Source organism: Lynx canadensis, chromosome C2 (genome assembly GCF_007474595.2).
Source record: "Lynx canadensis isolate LIC74 chromosome C2, mLynCan4.pri.v2, whole genome shotgun sequence".
Classification (NCBI taxonomy): domain Eukaryota; kingdom Metazoa; phylum Chordata; class Mammalia; order Carnivora; family Felidae; genus Lynx; species Lynx canadensis.
Genome location: NC_044311.2, coordinates 76,875,816 through 76,894,164, shown reverse-complemented (window position 1 = coordinate 76,894,164; position 18,349 = coordinate 76,875,816). Strand labels below are relative to the sequence as shown.

General features: G+C 44.3%; 1 protein-coding gene across 1 annotated transcript in view; it reads left to right on the top strand.

Annotated features, from left to right (window-relative positions):
* Positions 1-17,507: 17,507 nt before the first annotated feature.
* CC2H3orf70 (chromosome C2 C3orf70 homolog) overlaps positions 17,508-18,349 on the top strand; it is a 93,335-nt gene continuing 92,493 nt past the window's right edge. Inside the window, exon 1 of the mRNA XM_030329726.1 lies at positions 17,508-17,914. Coding sequence (XP_030185586.1) covers positions 17,719-17,914 — 196 coding nt within the window. The 5' untranslated portion in view covers positions 17,508-17,718. The remainder of the gene's footprint in view (positions 17,915-18,349) is intronic.

Below are 18,349 nucleotides of genomic sequence, written 5' to 3'. Positions count from 1 at the left end.
AATCCTGATTGAGAAAACCAATGTGTGTTTCTTTAAGAATAAAATAGACTCTTTCTTTTCCGTGCATACTCCATCATGTTTAGACTGGCAATCCAACATTGCTAACATTGCCTTCATTTCCTGTTTGGAATGGCTGAAGATAAAAATAGTTTGGAGGCAGCTGAAAGAAAAATAAGCATAAAGGAAAAAAAGTATATCATTAGGGCATTTGGAAGCAATTGTTCCTATTCCCTTTTCCTGGGCATTGCTAAGTTATTTCCTACATGTGAGCCTCTTGAATTCATCTCTCCTTGGATCCTGGATCCCTAGTGCCACAATCTGTAAATATGAGAGTCCCTGCCCTGAGGTGCTAATATTTTTCTTGTTACCAGTCCTCCTTCCTGCACATGCTTTCTCCGAGTAAAGGATATATTCTCATAGAAGAGAAATGGTTTTAAACAATGCTGACCAGAAATCCATCTTTCTTTTTTTTTTTTTTTTAATTTTTTTTTTCAACGTTTATTTATTTTTGGGACAGAGAGAGACAGAGCATGAATGGGGGAGGGGCAGAGAGAGAGGGAGACACAGAATCGGAAACAGGCTCTAGGCTCTGAGCCATCAGCCCACAGCCTGACGCGGGGCTCGAACTCCCGGACCGCGAGATCGTGACCTGGCTGAAGTCGGACGCTTAACCGACTGCGCCACCCAGGCGCCCCAGAAATCCACCTTTCTGATGAATTACTAAATTCCATATGACAAAAAAGCAATCTCTAAATTATTAACACTTGATTTTAAAATTTTTCGTTAGGAAGAGATGAGAATTATAGCCAACAACTTATTAAAATCTCTTTGGGTAAAACTTATATATCCAACATGATGTGCTATATTGTTTTTACTTCTTTGTACAAGTTTTGCATTTCTGGAATTAAGCATAGTGACTAGCACATGTAAAATATTTTTCTCTCCTTTTGTTAACATACGATCTTAATGTTTTTGTTTATTAATGAGATTTACCTATAATTTGATTTCAGTTTCCTATTCAAATTTTGAAATCAATCATTTTCACTTTATAAAATAAGTTGGTTAACCTACAACATACACATGCAAACACTCACACATTTAAAGTTTATGTGACATAGGAATTTTTTTGTTCTTTGAAAGTTTGGAAAATTTTCATGTCCACCAGGATCAGGCATCTTTGTGGGCTAACTGCTTATGTTTCTTTTTGGTGCTTTATATTTTTGTAAGCAAGCACACAATCAGAAATATAGTTTGTTCTTATTTCTAATCTTATTAATTCATATTTATCCCCTTGTTTTGATTGAGATAATAATAATCATTTACACACACACACACACACACAAACCACTTTTTATTATTTTTTTGTTTGCTATTTAAATTTTATTTATTTATTTATTTATTTATTTATTTATTTATTTTAAATTTATATCCAAGTTAGTTAGCAGATAGTGCAATAATGATTTCAGGAGTAGATTCTAGTGATTCATCCTCTACATATAACACCCAGGGCTCATCCCAACAAGTGTCTTCCTTAATGCCGCTACCCACTTAGCCCATCCCTGTACCCACAGCCCCTCCAGCAACCCTCAGTTTGTTCTCTGTATTTAAGAGTCTCTTATGTTTTGTCCTCCTCCCTGTTTTTATATTATTTTTGCTTCCCTTCCCTTATGTTCATCTGTTTTGTATCTTAAATTCCACATATGAGTGAAGTCATATGATACTTGTCTTTTTCTGACTGACTTATTTTGCTTAGCATAACACTCTCTAGTTCTATCCATGTTGTTGCAAATGGAAAGATTTCATTCTTTTTGATTGCCGAGTAATACTCCATTGTGTATGTATACTACATCTTCTTTATCCATTCATCCGTCAATGGACATTTGGGCTCTTTCCATACTTTGGCTATTGTCGATAGTGCTGCTATAAACATTTGGGAGCACATGCCCCATTGAAACAGCACACCTGTATCCCTTGGATAAATACCTAGTAGTGCAATTGCTGGGTCGTAGGGTAGTTCTATTTTTCACTTTTTGAGGAACCTCCATACTGTTTTCCAGAGTGGCTGTACCAGTTTGCATTCCCACCAATAGTGCAAAAGAGATCCTCTTTCTCTGCATTCTTGCCAACGTCTGTTGTTGCCTAAGTTGTTAATTTTAGCCATTCTGACTGGTGTGAGGTGGTAATATACTAATTTGTTTTTGTTTTTTTATTTTATTTATATATATTCTTGTTTAATTAAAAAATTTTTTTGAATGTTTTACTTTGTTTTTGAGAGAGAGAGAGACTGAGCACATGCAGGGGAGGGGCAGAGAGAGAGGGAGACACAGAATCAGAAGCAGGCTCCAGGCCCTGAGCTGTCAGCACAGAGTCCTACGTGGGGCTAGAACTTGTGAACTATGAGATCATGGCCTGAGCCGAAGTCAGATGCTTAACCGACTGAGCCACCCAGGGACCCCTTGTTTCATTTTTTTCCTACTCCTGACTTGCTACTTTTTCCCCTCACTAAATACTTTATGTAGGGTTTTAGTTTATTGTGTTCATCTTTACTATTAATAAAGGTCTTCTTTATTAATGATCTTTCCTCCTGATAACTGGGTTGTATGAAGTTTCCCTATATCATAATGCAATAGTTAAGAGCGTGGACTCCGGAGTTAGGCTGCCTGTGTTCAAACCTCAGCTTTAGGCCTTATCAGCTGGGCTGCTTTGGGCAAGTTACTGAACATCTCTGTGCTTCCAGCATTCTCATCTGTAAAGGTGGGGTGGTTCCCAGCACCTAGCTCAGAGATTATTTTTGTAAAGATTATTTGAAGATACTGTGGTCATTTAACATAGTATGTGGCACATAGTAAGCTCTTGATCAATGTTAGTATGATAGTTATTGTTTTTAATTTAAAAATATGAGTTACCTAGTCCCTTCTGTAGGAGTACTCAGAGGAAAGAGGCATTTCTTGTGAGGGGTAGGATGAAGGGGAAGACTGGCCTCCAGGGTTGGTCTCTGGGTGAGAGGTAGAGGAGGATCTATGGTCCCCAAGCCAATACTATGGGTTTACAGCTGGAAAACCATGTAAAATGTTTTCCAGAACTGGGCCGTGGTGAAATGTAACACAGCAATTTCCAGGTAACTATAGCTTCCACTCCTTCTGCTTTTCCTTTCTCCTCTGCCTTATCCTTACCAGCTTCTCAATCCATTGCTTTTTCCCTTTTCCCACAGTTCAAACCCAAATGAACTTCCATTAAGGTTTACATGATTAATAAGATAGAACTTCTATTGTATTTGAATTTAACACTTGGTACAATATCAAGACAAATTAACTTTCCCATGGATTTCTCAGACAGTATGATATAGTGTTAGGTTTTATTTTGTTTTGTTTGGAGGAGGGTTGACTGGGCATGGGTCCTTCTTGAATATCCACATATCCTCTTACCTATCAACCCAGTGCTATGCATAAGTCAAAACTGGACAGTTTGTTTGAATTTGTTTTCTGGCCAAGGTAAGGGAGTTATGAAGAGATTGAAATAGGAGTCTCTAAATTAATATCTGTAGGAATACGGTGGTGTTTCTGTGAGAAATAAAATTTTAGGCCCTCTTCCCATCTGGGCTTATCTCAGATCACCCTTCTTCCAACTCCCCACTCAGTAAGGAGGAAGTTTTGTTTTTGTTTTTAAGGTTTTATTTTTAAGTAATCTCTACATCCAACGTGGGGCTCAAACTTACAACCCCAAGGTCGAGCTGCATGCTCCACTGACTGAGCCAGCCAGGTGCTCCAGTAAGGAAGTTTCTAATCTGAATGGTCAGAGCCCAAGACATTGATTGGACCGTGTGGCAGATTGTATTTTCCTAAAATGTCTCGTCTCTCATGGTCTTCATACAATGTAACATTGACATGCTTCATCATGAGGCAGGGTCTGTGGAGAACAGGGGGAGCCCTCCGGATGTAGGCAGACCTCTGTAACTGCCACAACTACACCAATGTCACAGAAATGATGTTGCACGACTTTTGAAGCTGGATCGTAACAGTTAATATGACTTCCTGGGAGCTCTCTCTCAGGACACTTAGCGTGTTTGGGGGAAGACACATAGAGAGGCCACATGTGAGTGTCCTGACAGACAGCTAACTACCAGACACGTGAGTAGGCAAATGTTTCTCAGATAGGTCCAGTCCTCAGTCTTTGAGTCTTCCAGTGGAGACTCCAGAAACTGTGCAGCAGAGAAAAGCCATCCTTGCAATGCCTTGTCTGAATTCCCAGCCCACAGAAGTTGTCGGAGATAATAATGATCATTACTGTAAGTCACCAAGTTTTGATTTGTTACACAGCGTCAGGTTACTAATATGGGCTGTATTCACTCAACGGTGTGAACTCCTGTGTTCCTCTCTTGTGTTTCCTGTATCACTTCTAGATGGATCAGGCTTAGCCAGTTTCTTCTCATCTCCTACTTTTCTCCTAATGTGCATTTGGGTGAGCAAATAAGCCAAAGCCTGTTGTGCAAACCTGGCCATACAGTTCCCCTATTTCTTAGGCTTCCTCCTCTTTGCGTATGGTCAGAGGGCAGCGATATCGCAAAAAGAAGAAAGCCGCACTTAATATTTTACCAGAGAGCTATACATTGGAGTGTGTGTGCCTGGGCCATGTTAATAAAGAGGTATTTTGCTTCACAATCTATGATTATTTATTGTGCTTAGCTTCCTTGGAGCCTGGTGGGAAGAGGAGAAGGAAGTAGGAGGCAAGGCAGGGTTGGGGCATTGCTGGGTCCTTGCCTATAATAACACAGAATCAAAACATCACTCTAATAACGAATAGTGGGTGGAGAACAAACAGGAGTCATCAAAATTTAAATTTTTTTGTGTTTTTATTTTCTTTTTGAGAGAGAGAGAACAGACAGAGTGACAGTAGGGGAGAGGCAGATAGAGAGGGAGACACAGAATCTGAAGAAGGCTTCAGACTCTGAGCTGTCAGCACACAGCCCGACACGGGGCTCGAACCCACAAACCGCAAGATCATGAACTGAGCTGAAGTCGGACGCTTAACCGACTGAACCACCCAGGCACCCCAGGAGTAATCAAAATTTAAAATGTGTGAAAGCAGAAGCCAGTTCCTCTTCAAACCTCTAAGGTAGAAGGAAGAGCAGTAGCCTTGGAAACATGAAATACAGTTTTTATTTCTTCTCCACCAGGAATAAATTGCAGAATGAGGAGTTTTATGACCTTGGGCAAGTCACCTCATCACTTTTCTGTGCCTCCACTTCCTGAGTAATAAAAGGGGTGTTTTACTGAACTAATTCTGTCAATCTATGAATCTACACGTTTCTCCTTTCAGTCACTTTCAAAGCTACTCACACCTTCAGCTTCCAAACAGGAACGTGTGCGTTCGGATGGACACCCATGGGAGATGCAGGGAGGGCAGGGAAGCCCCAGTTCTGTGCTTTCTGGAAATCACAACAGCTGCCACCGGGGCTTGGCCCTCTCTGTGGGAAGTAGAGGATGAAAATCCTGGGGGACAACAGCTGCCTGGGGAAAGCCGGCTGCCAGTGAGGACACAGACTTGCTCCTACCCTTATTTCACCCTAGATGAGCTCTGCTGAGGACTGGAGTAACAGTAATGTCCCAGATTCCACACCCAGCCAAGTAGGAATGAGGAGCAGAGAAAGAAAACAAGTCTTATCCTTGCCCTTGACGTTGGAGCAGAGCAGAGGTTCATTTTCCAAATGTCTATATAAAGAACCTAAATGCAGCCACCACAGACATTACACTTGGAGCCAACTGCATTGGTAATTCTTTGCACCTGATGCATTGGCCGAGGGCAAAAAAGCAGGGCTCCTGGAAGAAGCTAACAGTGCTGTCATATTGCATGTCACCTTCTTGTAACTAATTTCCTACTGACTATTTTTGAGATATAATTGACATATAACATTATATTAGTTCCAGATGTATAACTGAATGATTTGTTATTTGTATATATTGTGAAATGATCACAGTAAGTCTAGTTTAGACCTACCACTACACGTAGTTACCAATTTTTTTTTTTTAAATTTTTTTTTCAACGTTTTTATTTATTTTTGGGACAGAGAGAGACAGAGCATAAACAGGGGAGGGGCAGAGAGAGAGGGAGACACAGAATGGGAAACAGGCTCCAGGCTCCGAGCCATCAGCCCAGAGCCTGACGCGGGGCTCGAACTCACGGACCGCGAGATCGTGACCTGGCTGAAGTCGGACGCTTAACCGACTGCGCCACCCAGGCGCCCCACCAATTTTTTTTTTTTACGATGAGAATTTTTAAGATTTTCTATCTTAGCAGCTTTCAAATATACAATACCATATTATTTACTGTAGTCACCATGTTGTACCTTACATCTCCGGGACTTATCCCATACCTGGAAGTTTGTACCTTCGACCACCTTCACCCATTTCCCCTACCCCCCACCCCTTCCTGCCTTTGGCAACCACCACTATGTTCTCTCTGTGAGTTCAGGGGTTTTTGTTTGTTTGTTTTAGATGCCATGTATAAGTAAGATCATATAGTATTTGTCTTTCTCTGTTTGGTTTATTTCACTTAGCATAATGCTGTCAAGGTCCGTCCATGTTGTTGCAAATGGCAGGATTTCCCTTATTTTTATGGCTGAATAATATTTTCATACTGACTTCTAAAATTAGAGTATCCTCCATATGGTTTCACTCTTATGTGGATCCTGAGATACTTAACAGAAACCCATGGGGGAGGGGAAGGAAAAAAAAAAAAAAGAGGTTAGAGTGGAAGAGAGCCAAAGCATAAGAGACTGTTAAAAACTGAGAACAAACTGAGGGTTGATGGGGGGTGGGAGGGAGGGGAAGGTTGGTGATGGGTATTGAGGAGGGCACCTTTTGGGATGAGCACTGGGTGTTGTATGGAAACCAATTTGACAATAAACTTCATATATTGAAAAATAAATAAATAAAATAAAATTAGAGTATCCTATTTTTTATCTGCCCTGTCATCCAGCCTCCTGGCCTGTGCTAGACACATGCTCACATATGCATTATAGTAGGGATGTCAGTCATGGTGCCTCCATGCCCACAGTCCCTTCTACAGGAAACTGTCCACTCACAGCTCTTGCTAAAGCTTAGGTGGCTTAAATTTTTTTTTTTTTTTTACCATTTATTCATTTTTTTTTTTTAATTTTTTTTTCAACGTTTATTTATTTTTGGGACAGAGAGAGACAGAGCATGAATGGGGGAGGGGCAGAGAGAGAGGGAGACACAGAATCGGAAGCAGGCTCCAGGCTCCGAGCCATCAGCCCAGAGCCTGACGCGGGGCTCGAACTCACGGACCGCGAGATCGTGACCTGGCTGAAGTCGGACGCTTAACCGACTGCGCCACCCAGGCGCCCCATACCATTTATTCATTTTTGAGAGACAGAGACAGAGTACAAGCAGGGCAGGGACAGAGAGAGAGGGAGACACATGATCTGAAGCACTCCGGGCTCTGAGCTGTCAGCACAGAGCCCAAAGCGGGGCTTGAACCACAAGCTGTGAGATCATGACTTGAGCCCAAGTTGGCTGCTTAACCGACTGAGCCACCCAGGCGCCCCTAGGTGGCTTTTATATCACATGACTTCCCCTTCTCTTTCTTCAGCTGTAGATGACTGTGGTTGAAACAGATTCTTGTTCTCAAACTGCAAGGGAAGAGGAAAAGGTAGGTCTATCAAGAACTGAATTAGAAAGGATTAACAATGGAAATGAATAGGTGGGGCTGGGACTATGTAGGTCAAAGTTAGGAGGAGACAGACACTATGAGGGAAGAGAAACTATAAGGTGGAACAAACAAAAAGTAGAAAAAATAAATGTGCCGGCAATGTGAGCACCAGCACATGGAGAATAGCAAAGTCCTATTTCCAGAGCACAAGTACGAAGCTCTGTCAACCCCTGTTGTTGTCAGTCCCAGGGCTGCTTTGGTTGCAACCCCAGTTCCTGGGGGCCTGGATGTACCATGGCTTCTGTTTTCCGTTTCTATTATTGTACCATGTACCTCCTGACCTTTCCATTACTTAAAGTACTTGCAACACACACACACACACACACACACACACACACACACACTCACTCACACTCCCTTTCCATCTCTGTCTTCGTCTCCCTCTCTTTCTTTCTCTCTCTCTCTCTCACTCACCATTCTGGACACACTGAGTACTAAGAGTTCTAGCATGGGTGCTCTGTGGTGACTCTTGTGCTCTCTGAACAGAATGGTGGGCACATTCAATATGTTGGAGTGTCCTTCAGTGAGAGAGAATGGCTACTAATATATCACAATCATAATGGCAGCTACAACTTCTGAAGTACCTATTTTGTGCCAGGAACTGTCCTTAGCATTAAAAATCATTATCTCACTTAATCACAACAATTCCATTAAAATTGGTATTCCTCACCCTGTATATAGCTAAGGAAATGCTGGCTCGGAGAGTATAAGCGACCTGCCCAGTGACACCAATTAGTGAGTGGTAGAGGCAAGATTTGAACTTAGTGCTGCCTGACTCATGCCAAAGCTCGTGCCCTTTTCACTCTGTTGTGATATCTTCCTCAGGAATTCTGTTAAAACCAGCTTCTATTGAAGCTGAATTCAGCCTCCCAGAGAGCAGTGGTTCAAGTGTGTTTGGCTTTGATACCTTTAAGTAAGGCAGGCACCTTGCAGTTCAACACAGTCTCCACTGTTCCCTATTACTTTATACCCAGAACTCTTCCCTCCTTTATGTTATTTTCTTAACCCCCAAGGGCACTGGAGTTTGCAGCCTCTGTGAGTAAGTACAATTTCTTACATAGAGTACCCGATTTCAGACTTCTTTGTACCATGCCTCCAAGTAACTATTAGTGTTCCCCATAAGGATGACTCTCAGCCACATTGATCTCCACACGTGCCAAAATTAAACTTTTTTTCTTTCTCTATAAACATGTTCCTCCTCCTTCATTCCTTAGCTAATGACTGGCATTGTCCCTGAAACTCCTTTACTCCCCAGAACCAAATAATGTCAAGTTTTATTAATTTTACCTCTTCAGTATTTATACCACTTCTCCTTTCCACCGCCACTACTCAGGCCCTCTTCATCTTCTTCCTGGGCTAGCAAATGCTTCATCTTGCTAGCCAATAAATTTCTCCTGCAGGCTCATTCCTGAGTTCACATTTAAAATTCACGTTTGATCTTATCACTCTGTGCTCAGAATTCTGCAGTGGTGCCCGTATTAGTTATCTCTTGCTGCATAACAAGTGGCCCCATAATTTAGAGACTTAAACAAGCAAAGCATTTATTATCTCATAATTTCTTTGGGTCAGGAATCTGAATGTAGCTTAGCTGGCTTGAGGTCTCTTACAAGGCTCCAATCAAGGTGTTGGCTAGAACTGTGGTTTCATCTCAGGATTCAACTGGGAGGATTTCCTTCCAAGATCACTCCTGTGATAGTTGGCAGTCTTCGTGTCCTTATTGGCTATTGGCCAGAGATGTCAGTTCCTTCCCATGTGGGCTTTTCCATAGGACCACTCACAATATGACAGTTGGCTCCCTCAGAATGAGATCTCTGAGAGAGATGGGGAGAGAGATGAAAGCAGCATAAGTCACAGTCTTTGCAACCTTATCTCAGAAGTGACTTCGTGACTACTTCTGGAGTTGCTAGATCCAGCCCATACTGGAGGGAAGGAATGATGCAGGGTGTGAATACCAGGAGGTGGTGACCATTGGGAGCCATGGTAGAGGCTGCCTACCACAACCTCCCCCTCCCGAAGCAATGGTTTGGCTTTGGTGTTGTGGAGGTTACAAACACATAGGTTTCCTCACCAGCATATATCATGCCTCAACAGGAGCAGCTGGGCTTCCCAAATCTGTTTCTTTTATGCTTTCTGATAAGTGTTTCCAATGAACAAAGTGCCTCTAGCTTAGAGCTGTTCAAAAACTACTGGTTTAGAGGACTAAATCGAAACTTTGTTGGGCTTCACGTGATTTGACCCCTGTCTACCAATTCTGCCTCTTATCTGACCGCTCCTTTAGCGCACATTACTTCCAAGCAAGACAGACTTCCAGAACAGCCCTTTGCCTTTCTTGCTAGCATGCATGCTGTTCCCTCTCCCATAATACATCACTCCCAGCTTGTCTGCATTGCCGGTGTTACTAAGTCACCCTTTCCATGAAGTACTTTTTGATGGTTCCAGGCAGACTTAGCTGTTTCTTTCTTATTCTTCTAGTTTGCTTTGTTTAAACCCCTTAATCAAAGCAATTACCTTTTATACTCTTTTATGATCGGTTTATGTCTCCCCTTTAAGTTATCTCCAGCATCCAACCCAGAGCCTGGCACATAGGAGACACTCAATTGCTATCTGTGGAGATCAATGAGCCCAGCATTGCCCAAGTGCTTGGGGCCCTGGGTGTGGATGGAGTGCTGACCATAGCCTGGCATCTTCACGGGATGCATGCGGTATCTCAGCTGCCTCATTTATAAACCATGAGTCAGTCATTGTATTCCAGATTGCTCTTCACTGTCATTTTAGCCTTTAGCTACTGACTGAAGTGAGCTAATTAAAGCTGAACTATTTTAATTGCTAATCATCAAGAAATCAGATTTTTTTTAATGGAAATGGCAGAATGTGTGTGTTATCCTACCATTAAAACAAGCCGGAGTGTTCTTGTTTCAAAATTATGATAGGTCCATTGCATCCAGAAGTAAGTGTGAACTGTCAGAGCGTAAGGAATGGGTTGTGTTGTGTGGAGCACAAAATTGACCCAGTTCCTACTTCTATTAGTGTCACATCACATCACTCAGGAAAAGTCCAGTGGTTATTGGGCTTGAACACGGAGGATGTTTACTGATGCCCACAGGAGGCTGATTGCTTGGCACGTTAAGGACTGGCCTTTTGCCCTCCCTCTTTATATTCAAAACCTACTCTGGAGGTTTATTTTTTCACTAAGATGTTTTTTATCTATAAAAAGATTTCTCTAGTTGATAAAAAAAAAAGTGGCACAAAAGTGGCGTGTCCCTTTCAAATGAAAGTTGAAGAATAAAATGGTGAATTTTGAAAATCATATTAAGACAATCCACATATAATAACCACTCCCACCACTATAAAAACAAGAGAAATGCTACTTTGGACCAGTTTGGGGTCCATCTGTTTTTCTATTTTGCCTCTGATGGTGGCACAATGGGATACTTTGGCGGAAACCTGCCCTTCATGGTTCCATATCAGAATGTTACAGAGGGACCATGAATATTTCTCAATTATGTGTCTGTCATTATTGCGATGTCTAAAATACCTCTTTGGGTCTACAGTTGTTACAGCCTGGGTCACCTATAGAGGTGAGACATTCAATAAGATTGTAAGCAAGTTTATTTAAGTTAGGCTTCTTTTTAATTTCAAAGGTTTCAAAGGAATCTCTTAGTTCTGGGGGCTTAAGCTTTGAAAACATGTTTTGCTTTTTTCTACACTATGAATTTTTAGTCATAAATCTTTTAATGTATCCATTCAAAAATATTTGTTGAGAATCTCCTAGTACCCAAAACAATGACAGGCACTGGAAATACACAGTACCTGCTTTACTATTTGAGGTACCAAGTGGTAGGCACAGCATGTCGTTGAGTATGGAAAAAGGAGTGAACTAAGAAAGGGATTCAAGCAGCATTTGAGCTAGAACTTGAAGGAAGGGTAGGAATTGCATGCATAAAAAAGATTAGGCACTTCAAGACAAAGGAAAGGATGAGGGAAGAATGAGGGACGACACAGGCGAGCAGGAGGGGATATTACATGTGCAGAAACAAAACAACAATCCCGTGAGGGTACAGATTTGGTGGCATGGGGAAGAGTAGCTGGAGAAGACATCAGGAGGGCTTTGTATAGCCTACAAAGAAGTATGAATTCTTTTTCACTAGGCAGTGAGAAGTGTTAAGGGTGTTTAAGGCCAGATATGATATCAGATTTTAGAGAGTTCTCTTCTCAGCATTCTGAAGGAAGGATTGGAGCATGGAGCGTCTGTTGACGGGGAAGGTATTTGGAATGCTTGGAAGTGGGAAACTAATACTTATTGAGGATCTGCAATCTGCCAGATCCAGTGCTAGGCTCTTCACATATGTTATCATATTTAGTGTTCACTGCAAGTGTATGAGGTATGAATTCTAATTCTCATTTAAGAAATGAGGCTACGTAACTTGCCCAAGATCACCCAGCTAGAGGTGGTGGTGGAGCTGAGCTTTGATTGATTCCACCTGCCTGATTCCAAAGCCGCCCTTCTTTCCTTTATGCTGAAGGGGATGGTGAGGGTCTGAATTATGCCAGCGGCAATGCTAGAGAGGTGTCCTCCCTCCCCACAGAAGACTCCTCATTTAATTGTACCTCATTTGGAAGCTTCTCCAACTACTTCATCATTCGAATTGCTTTAATATGACAAATTGACCAATTACTAGCAGGTTATTTATAACCATAGTGAAATTAGTTGCTTGGTTCAATCAAGCAACCAAAAAGTAACTGATTTGTAATGACTTGATTTATCAAAGTGTTCAGAACAGTTGGTGTAAATAGATGTAACTTACATTAGCATTAGACAAATATGTGCAATGGAATAGGAAGGCAATATCTGATTATTCACAAATGACATCTGAACCAAAAGGATTTTAACCCTAGCTTGATCTGTAACCAACTGGACAAGTCATAGCTTTGAGTGCAAAAAGATGTTCTGGGAAACCTTCTGTTTTATTTTGCTGATAAAGAAACGGAAGCCCAGAAAGCATAAGGGATTTGCCAAGGTCTCCCAGCCAGAAAACAACAGAGCTGAAAATACAGACTTGGACCATGTGTATTTTTCTGATGCCAGGTCCTGGAGAACTTTTCCCACTATGCCTGCTGCACTGTGACATGAACCAGTCACTTAGCCTCTTGAATCCTCAATTTTCCCACAACAAGAGAGAGTTGGTTGGTGGGTGTATCAGTTAGCTTTTACTGGGTAAGAAACAGCCCAAAACAACAGGTTTTACAACACTTGTTTTATGTAGCTCCTGATTCTATAATGTGTCCTGGTGGCTGTTCAGGTCAGGACTGGCTCAGCTGATTTCTACTGGACTTGCTCACGCTTCTGTGGTTAACTAGTGGGTCTTGGATGATCTAGTATAGCCTCACTGATAGGGGTTGGTAGACCATTAGCTAGAGATCAGCTGCTCATCAAGTGGGGCACCTTCATTTTCCTCCACAAAGCATTTCATCCTCCAGCAGACTTGATCAAGTTTGTATACCTGGTGCTCTCAGGGTTCTATGCACAAAAAGAGAGAAACCCCACGGAGCATGCTCTTTGGAAATCTTTGTGATACCAAATTTGGTATTCTCTCATTGGCTAAAGTCAGTCACATGATGTGGCAGGCAGCTTGTGGAGTGGTTCCCAATAATTCCTACTGCCTGATATTCATGTCCTTGTGTAATCTCCCCCTGTGTGAGGACTGGACCTCAAGATTGGCTTCTAATGAATAGATTCATTAGACCTCAAGTCAATAGACTGGACCTCAAGATTGGCTTCCATGAAAGTGATGGGGTATAGCTTCTGAGATTAGGTTAGTGACACTCTCTTTGACTCTTTCTATGTGCTTGCTCTGGTAAAGCAAGCTGCCATGTGTGTACTGCCTTATAGAGTGGTCCACGTGGCAAGGAACAGAGAGAGCCCTCTAGCCAATAACCAGTGACGAACTGAGACCCTCAGTCCAACAGTTCCTTGAAGAACTGAATCCTGTCAACAACCGGTGAGTGAGTGAACTTGGAAGCGGACCCAACCCCATTGAACTCTGGATGACACCGCAGCCCTGCCCCATAGCTTCATTGCAGTCTTGTGAGAAACTTTCAAACAGAAGACCTAGCTAAGTTATGCCTGACTCACAGAAACTGAGTTGTTTTAACCTTGTAGTGATTGGTTATATAGCAATAGATAACTAATACACACAGCTAAGTTCAGAGTCAGTAGGGAGGGTGAGTATCCAACAGTGTGGTTATAGGAAGAGTAATTATATAAACTATTCACACATATTTGCAAACAATTTACTACAGTTTTCCAGCCTTTGGGAGTCTGAGGTGGAATGATTTTCACTACTTCAACATTTATTCTCTGTGCAAAGAACTGGGAACAAGATGGTGAACAAGACAGATTTCCTGCCCTTAAGGAGCTTACAGTTTGTGGCAGGGGAGGGGAAGAATGGGGAAAGACATTAGTTCAATAATTCCTTCTTTAATTATTTGTTTAAAGTGATATTAAGGGAGAATGTGTATAACAGACTAGGTTGGTCAGAGTAAAGCTTCTTTGAGAAAGTGGCACATAAGCTGAAGAGGCAGGCAGAAGAGAAAGAGAGGGAAAGAGGAAAATTCCAGGTAGAACGGTGACATTCTTAAAGAGGAGGCAGAGAGGTGGTCAGCAGATATGGGACAAGTTCCTATTTATGATCAAATTGTATCTTATTATGTAATAATGATGTTATGGGTTATGGTTTTAGAGATAAATGCAAAAATATTTATGGGTGAAATTATTTGATGTCTGGGATTTGCTTCAAAACAATCCAGTGGCAGGATAGGGGTCAGGAGTGGGTGGAGCTATAAATGAAACAAGAGTGAGTTAATACATTTTTGTGTATTTTTCGTTTTCCATAATAATACTTTAAAAACTTGTATCTGGGGGTGCCTGCGTGGCTCAGTCGGTTGAGCATCCAACTCTTGATTTTGGCTAGGTCATGATCTCATGTTTTGTGGGACCGAGCTCCGTTTTGGGTTCTGTGCTGACAGTGTGGAGCCTGCTTGGGATTCTCTCTCTGTCTCTCCCTGTCCCTCTCCCCCTTTCAAAATAAATATTAAAAAAAAAAAAAAACAAACTTGTATCGTGACAACACATCCTGAATGCTGTATGTATATATGTTTGAGAGGTCACAGGACACTTATTTCCTCCCGCTCCACTGCAGAGTAGAGGTTAATAGCATCTTTAGGGCAAGGGGATGGAATGAGTTTTGTGTTACAGAAAATGTAAAGGCTTCTCAGCTTCAAATCTTGTGGCTAACATAAAGAAGGATATTTGGGTAATTTACCTTGCCTCCTGGTTATAAGGTGCTACATTGCATTATTTCTCATCCTCATTTGTCACTAGCTAAGATGGTATGGTTTCATATGTAATAGAATCTTATAACGTGGTTTTTACCCTAGAGTAAAAGGCAGTGGGAGGATGCTGTTTAAATATTAGTAAAATGCTGAAAAGATTCTGTTATAAGGCCTTATATAATCTGGGAAGTATTAAAGAGCTTATGGGTGGGGAAGGAGAAAAATAGGGTAGAAGAGATGGAAATCCCCCTTTGTTAAAAAAATTCTGGGTTGGCTTGCTACAGCAATACTGGATTCAGGATTTATTTGATTAAGTTTTCCTTTTACTCATGTTATTCTGAGGTGGGTCAGACTGAAATTAATAGCCAGCATAGATAGATTTTATGAGTCAGGGATGTATTTCATTAGGATGTTTTTCAGGACAGGGGCACCTGGGGCTGAAGCTGAAGAGATGATGCTTCATATTTATAACTGTTTCAATGTTATTGGGGGAACCGTATTTTGTGATTTTGATTTACATCTTTCTTGAAAATTCCTTTGCCACCAAATTGAATCTCTCCCTAACCCCTAATAAATGAAGACTTCACTAGAATGAGATATATGCAAATTACATTTCCCTTCTCAAGCTTAGGTTAAATAAAAGGGAAAATTATCAAAGATTGCTTATGGCAGCAAGGATTTTCAGTGCTTGAAGATGAATTTCGTTATTTCAAAACCATGATGAGTCTCCTCAGTCAGTGCAAAGCAGGAAAGGAATAAAGTAACGGAGAAAGCGGACCTGGGCATAAACATGTTCCCACACAACATTTGTGCTGAAAGGCTTTGTTGGTGTTCCCTGAACCTTGGCAATTACAGGCATTTTCCTTTGCTCGGAAAAACGTCTGGCAAATACCGAGAGTAGGTTCCCTCCTATTCTGTGTTCAAGGCTAGGTTCTGGCCTTGTTGCAGGGAAACACTAATTCCTAACCATGCTATGCTCCCTGGGAGCAAATGGTTTGTTTTCTCTTCACTGAATCCAGCCTGGGGTGGGTTCTCAGCAGCTGAGCCTGGCATGGAAAATCTATTTGGAGCAACTTGTCCCCAGGAGGGAAGAAGGCAAGCTGATTGTGCGGAGGAGTCGCAGCCACCATCCGGGTCAGCCACACTCGCTGGCCAGTGCAGGCATCAACACACAGAGGCACACACGAGAGTCCACAGCAAACAGGAGTCCTGTTTGTGTGCCCACACCCGCATGTATCACGCATACCCAGCTCTACCCATATATGCACTGTGCACCCACACTTGACATACCAGTCACATGTACCACGATGACACACAGACACCATACACATATACACAACACGTATATAACCACATCCACCCGCACATCGTGTACAAATACACACACATACACAGCTGCACATACTACACAGACCACATATACTCCACTACACACACACACACCACCCACAATCCACCCTGGTCATATACATCCATACCACATACTCCTGTATACACACACCTCATCACACACCATGTAATGTCACATGCATCACGCACACCACATACATTCCGTACATACCATGTACACACTTGAACACATCCAACTACACACAGATACCCACCACACATACTCCGCATAGCAACCATACACACCTACATACCACACACACACACACACACACACACACACACGCAACACATTCCACACCCCAGTCCTGTGCACCACAAATGCATCTCTGTGTCTGAGACACCCACACACCCACCCCGGTTACTTTCCCGCTCAGCAAGGCGGGGCTGCAGTCCCCTGCGGGACTGGGGCGGGCGGGCGCGCTCAGGGCCGGCGGGCCTTGGTTACCGCGGGCGGCGAAGCGGCGTGGCTGGCGTCTCGGGGGCCGGCGGCTAGAGCTCCGGAGGCGTGGCTGAGCGGCCGCACCTGGAGCGGGTGGCTTGCCCTGGGGTAGTGCGCGCGAGCGTGAACGTGCGCGCGCCTCCGAGGGGCCTCTGTGCCCCCTCCGGGAGGTGTGTACTGGGGGAAACGTGAGCCGCTCGAGGGGAGACGCTGTGTGTGCGAGAAAACCTCGCTGGCGGATGCGCAGGGACCGGCCCCCCGAGCGGTTAGGATGGGCGTGTCCTCGGTGCGCCCGGCCCTCGGTGGAGTTCTCCAGACGACCCAGCTCGGCTGGAAGTGTGTGTGGGAAGCGCGCGCGCAAGCCGCTGTGCGTGTGAACACCAAGCCGCCAAGGCGTGTGTGTGTTCATAATGGCCGTCCGTCGGTTGGGGTCGGTCTCGGAGGAATGAATGAGTGTGTGTCAGAGACTCGCTGTGACAGGAGGGGACGCCGCTAGTGTGTGCGAAGAGGCCAGGCTAGCATCGGCCGGCGCCGGTCGGCGCGCGCGTGTGTGTGCGCGTGCGTGTGCACGTGGGGACGCGGCGCGCGCCGCGGCGGAGGGAGGCGGGCGGCGGCAGGCCCAGCCCCCGGTCGCAGCGCCCGGGGCGGCTCCTCTGCGAGCCTGGGACCGCCGTGCTCCCGCCACCACCACCACCGCCGCCGCCACCGCCACGCGCTGGCGTGACTCCCGGCCCGCGCCCTCCCACGTCTGCAGCCTGCTCGGCTTTTTGCCCGCCCAGACGCCGCTTCTCCCGGCTCCCGGCCTCGGCTCCGCGGAGGGAGCGGAAATGAGTGCGGCGTCGGCGTCGGCGTCCGAGCGGGGTTGGAAGAGCGAGAAAGTGGACGAGGCTCAGGCCCTGGCGCGGAGTTGCGCTGCCCGAAGACCCGACTTCCAGCCGTGCGACGGGCTCTCCATCTGTGCCACGCACAGCCATGGCAAGTGCTTCAAGCTGCACTGGTGCTGTCACCTAGGATGGTGTCACTGTAAGTCGAGCCGCGTCTCCCCTCCTTCCGCCGCCGTCCCAGGGCGCTCGGTGTCCCGGGTCGCGGTTGCCACTCTGCGGTCGCGGGACTCGGCTCGGCGGGGGCTCTCGGCTCGGCGGGGACTATCCAGCTGCTAGCTGGAGCCACCCTGGGCTCCCGGCGGGCAGGCGGGAGCTGCCCGAGGCGCCGGACGCCTCGGTTGGCGCTGCCTTGGCAACGAGATGAAATCCCGTGGGGAGCTTAGCTTTAGCCACTTCTGCAAAAGGGGATCTCCCCGTCCCAGGAAAACTGGAGGGTTTTTTTTTTTTTTCTTCCCCCTTGCTTTTTTATCTGAAATGACCAGGCACTGTGCTGAGAAATGGTAGAGCGCCGTCAGAGTTGACAGCCAGAGGGGAGCCTTTTTTCAGGGCTAGTGGAAATGCTCCCCTTTCTCAC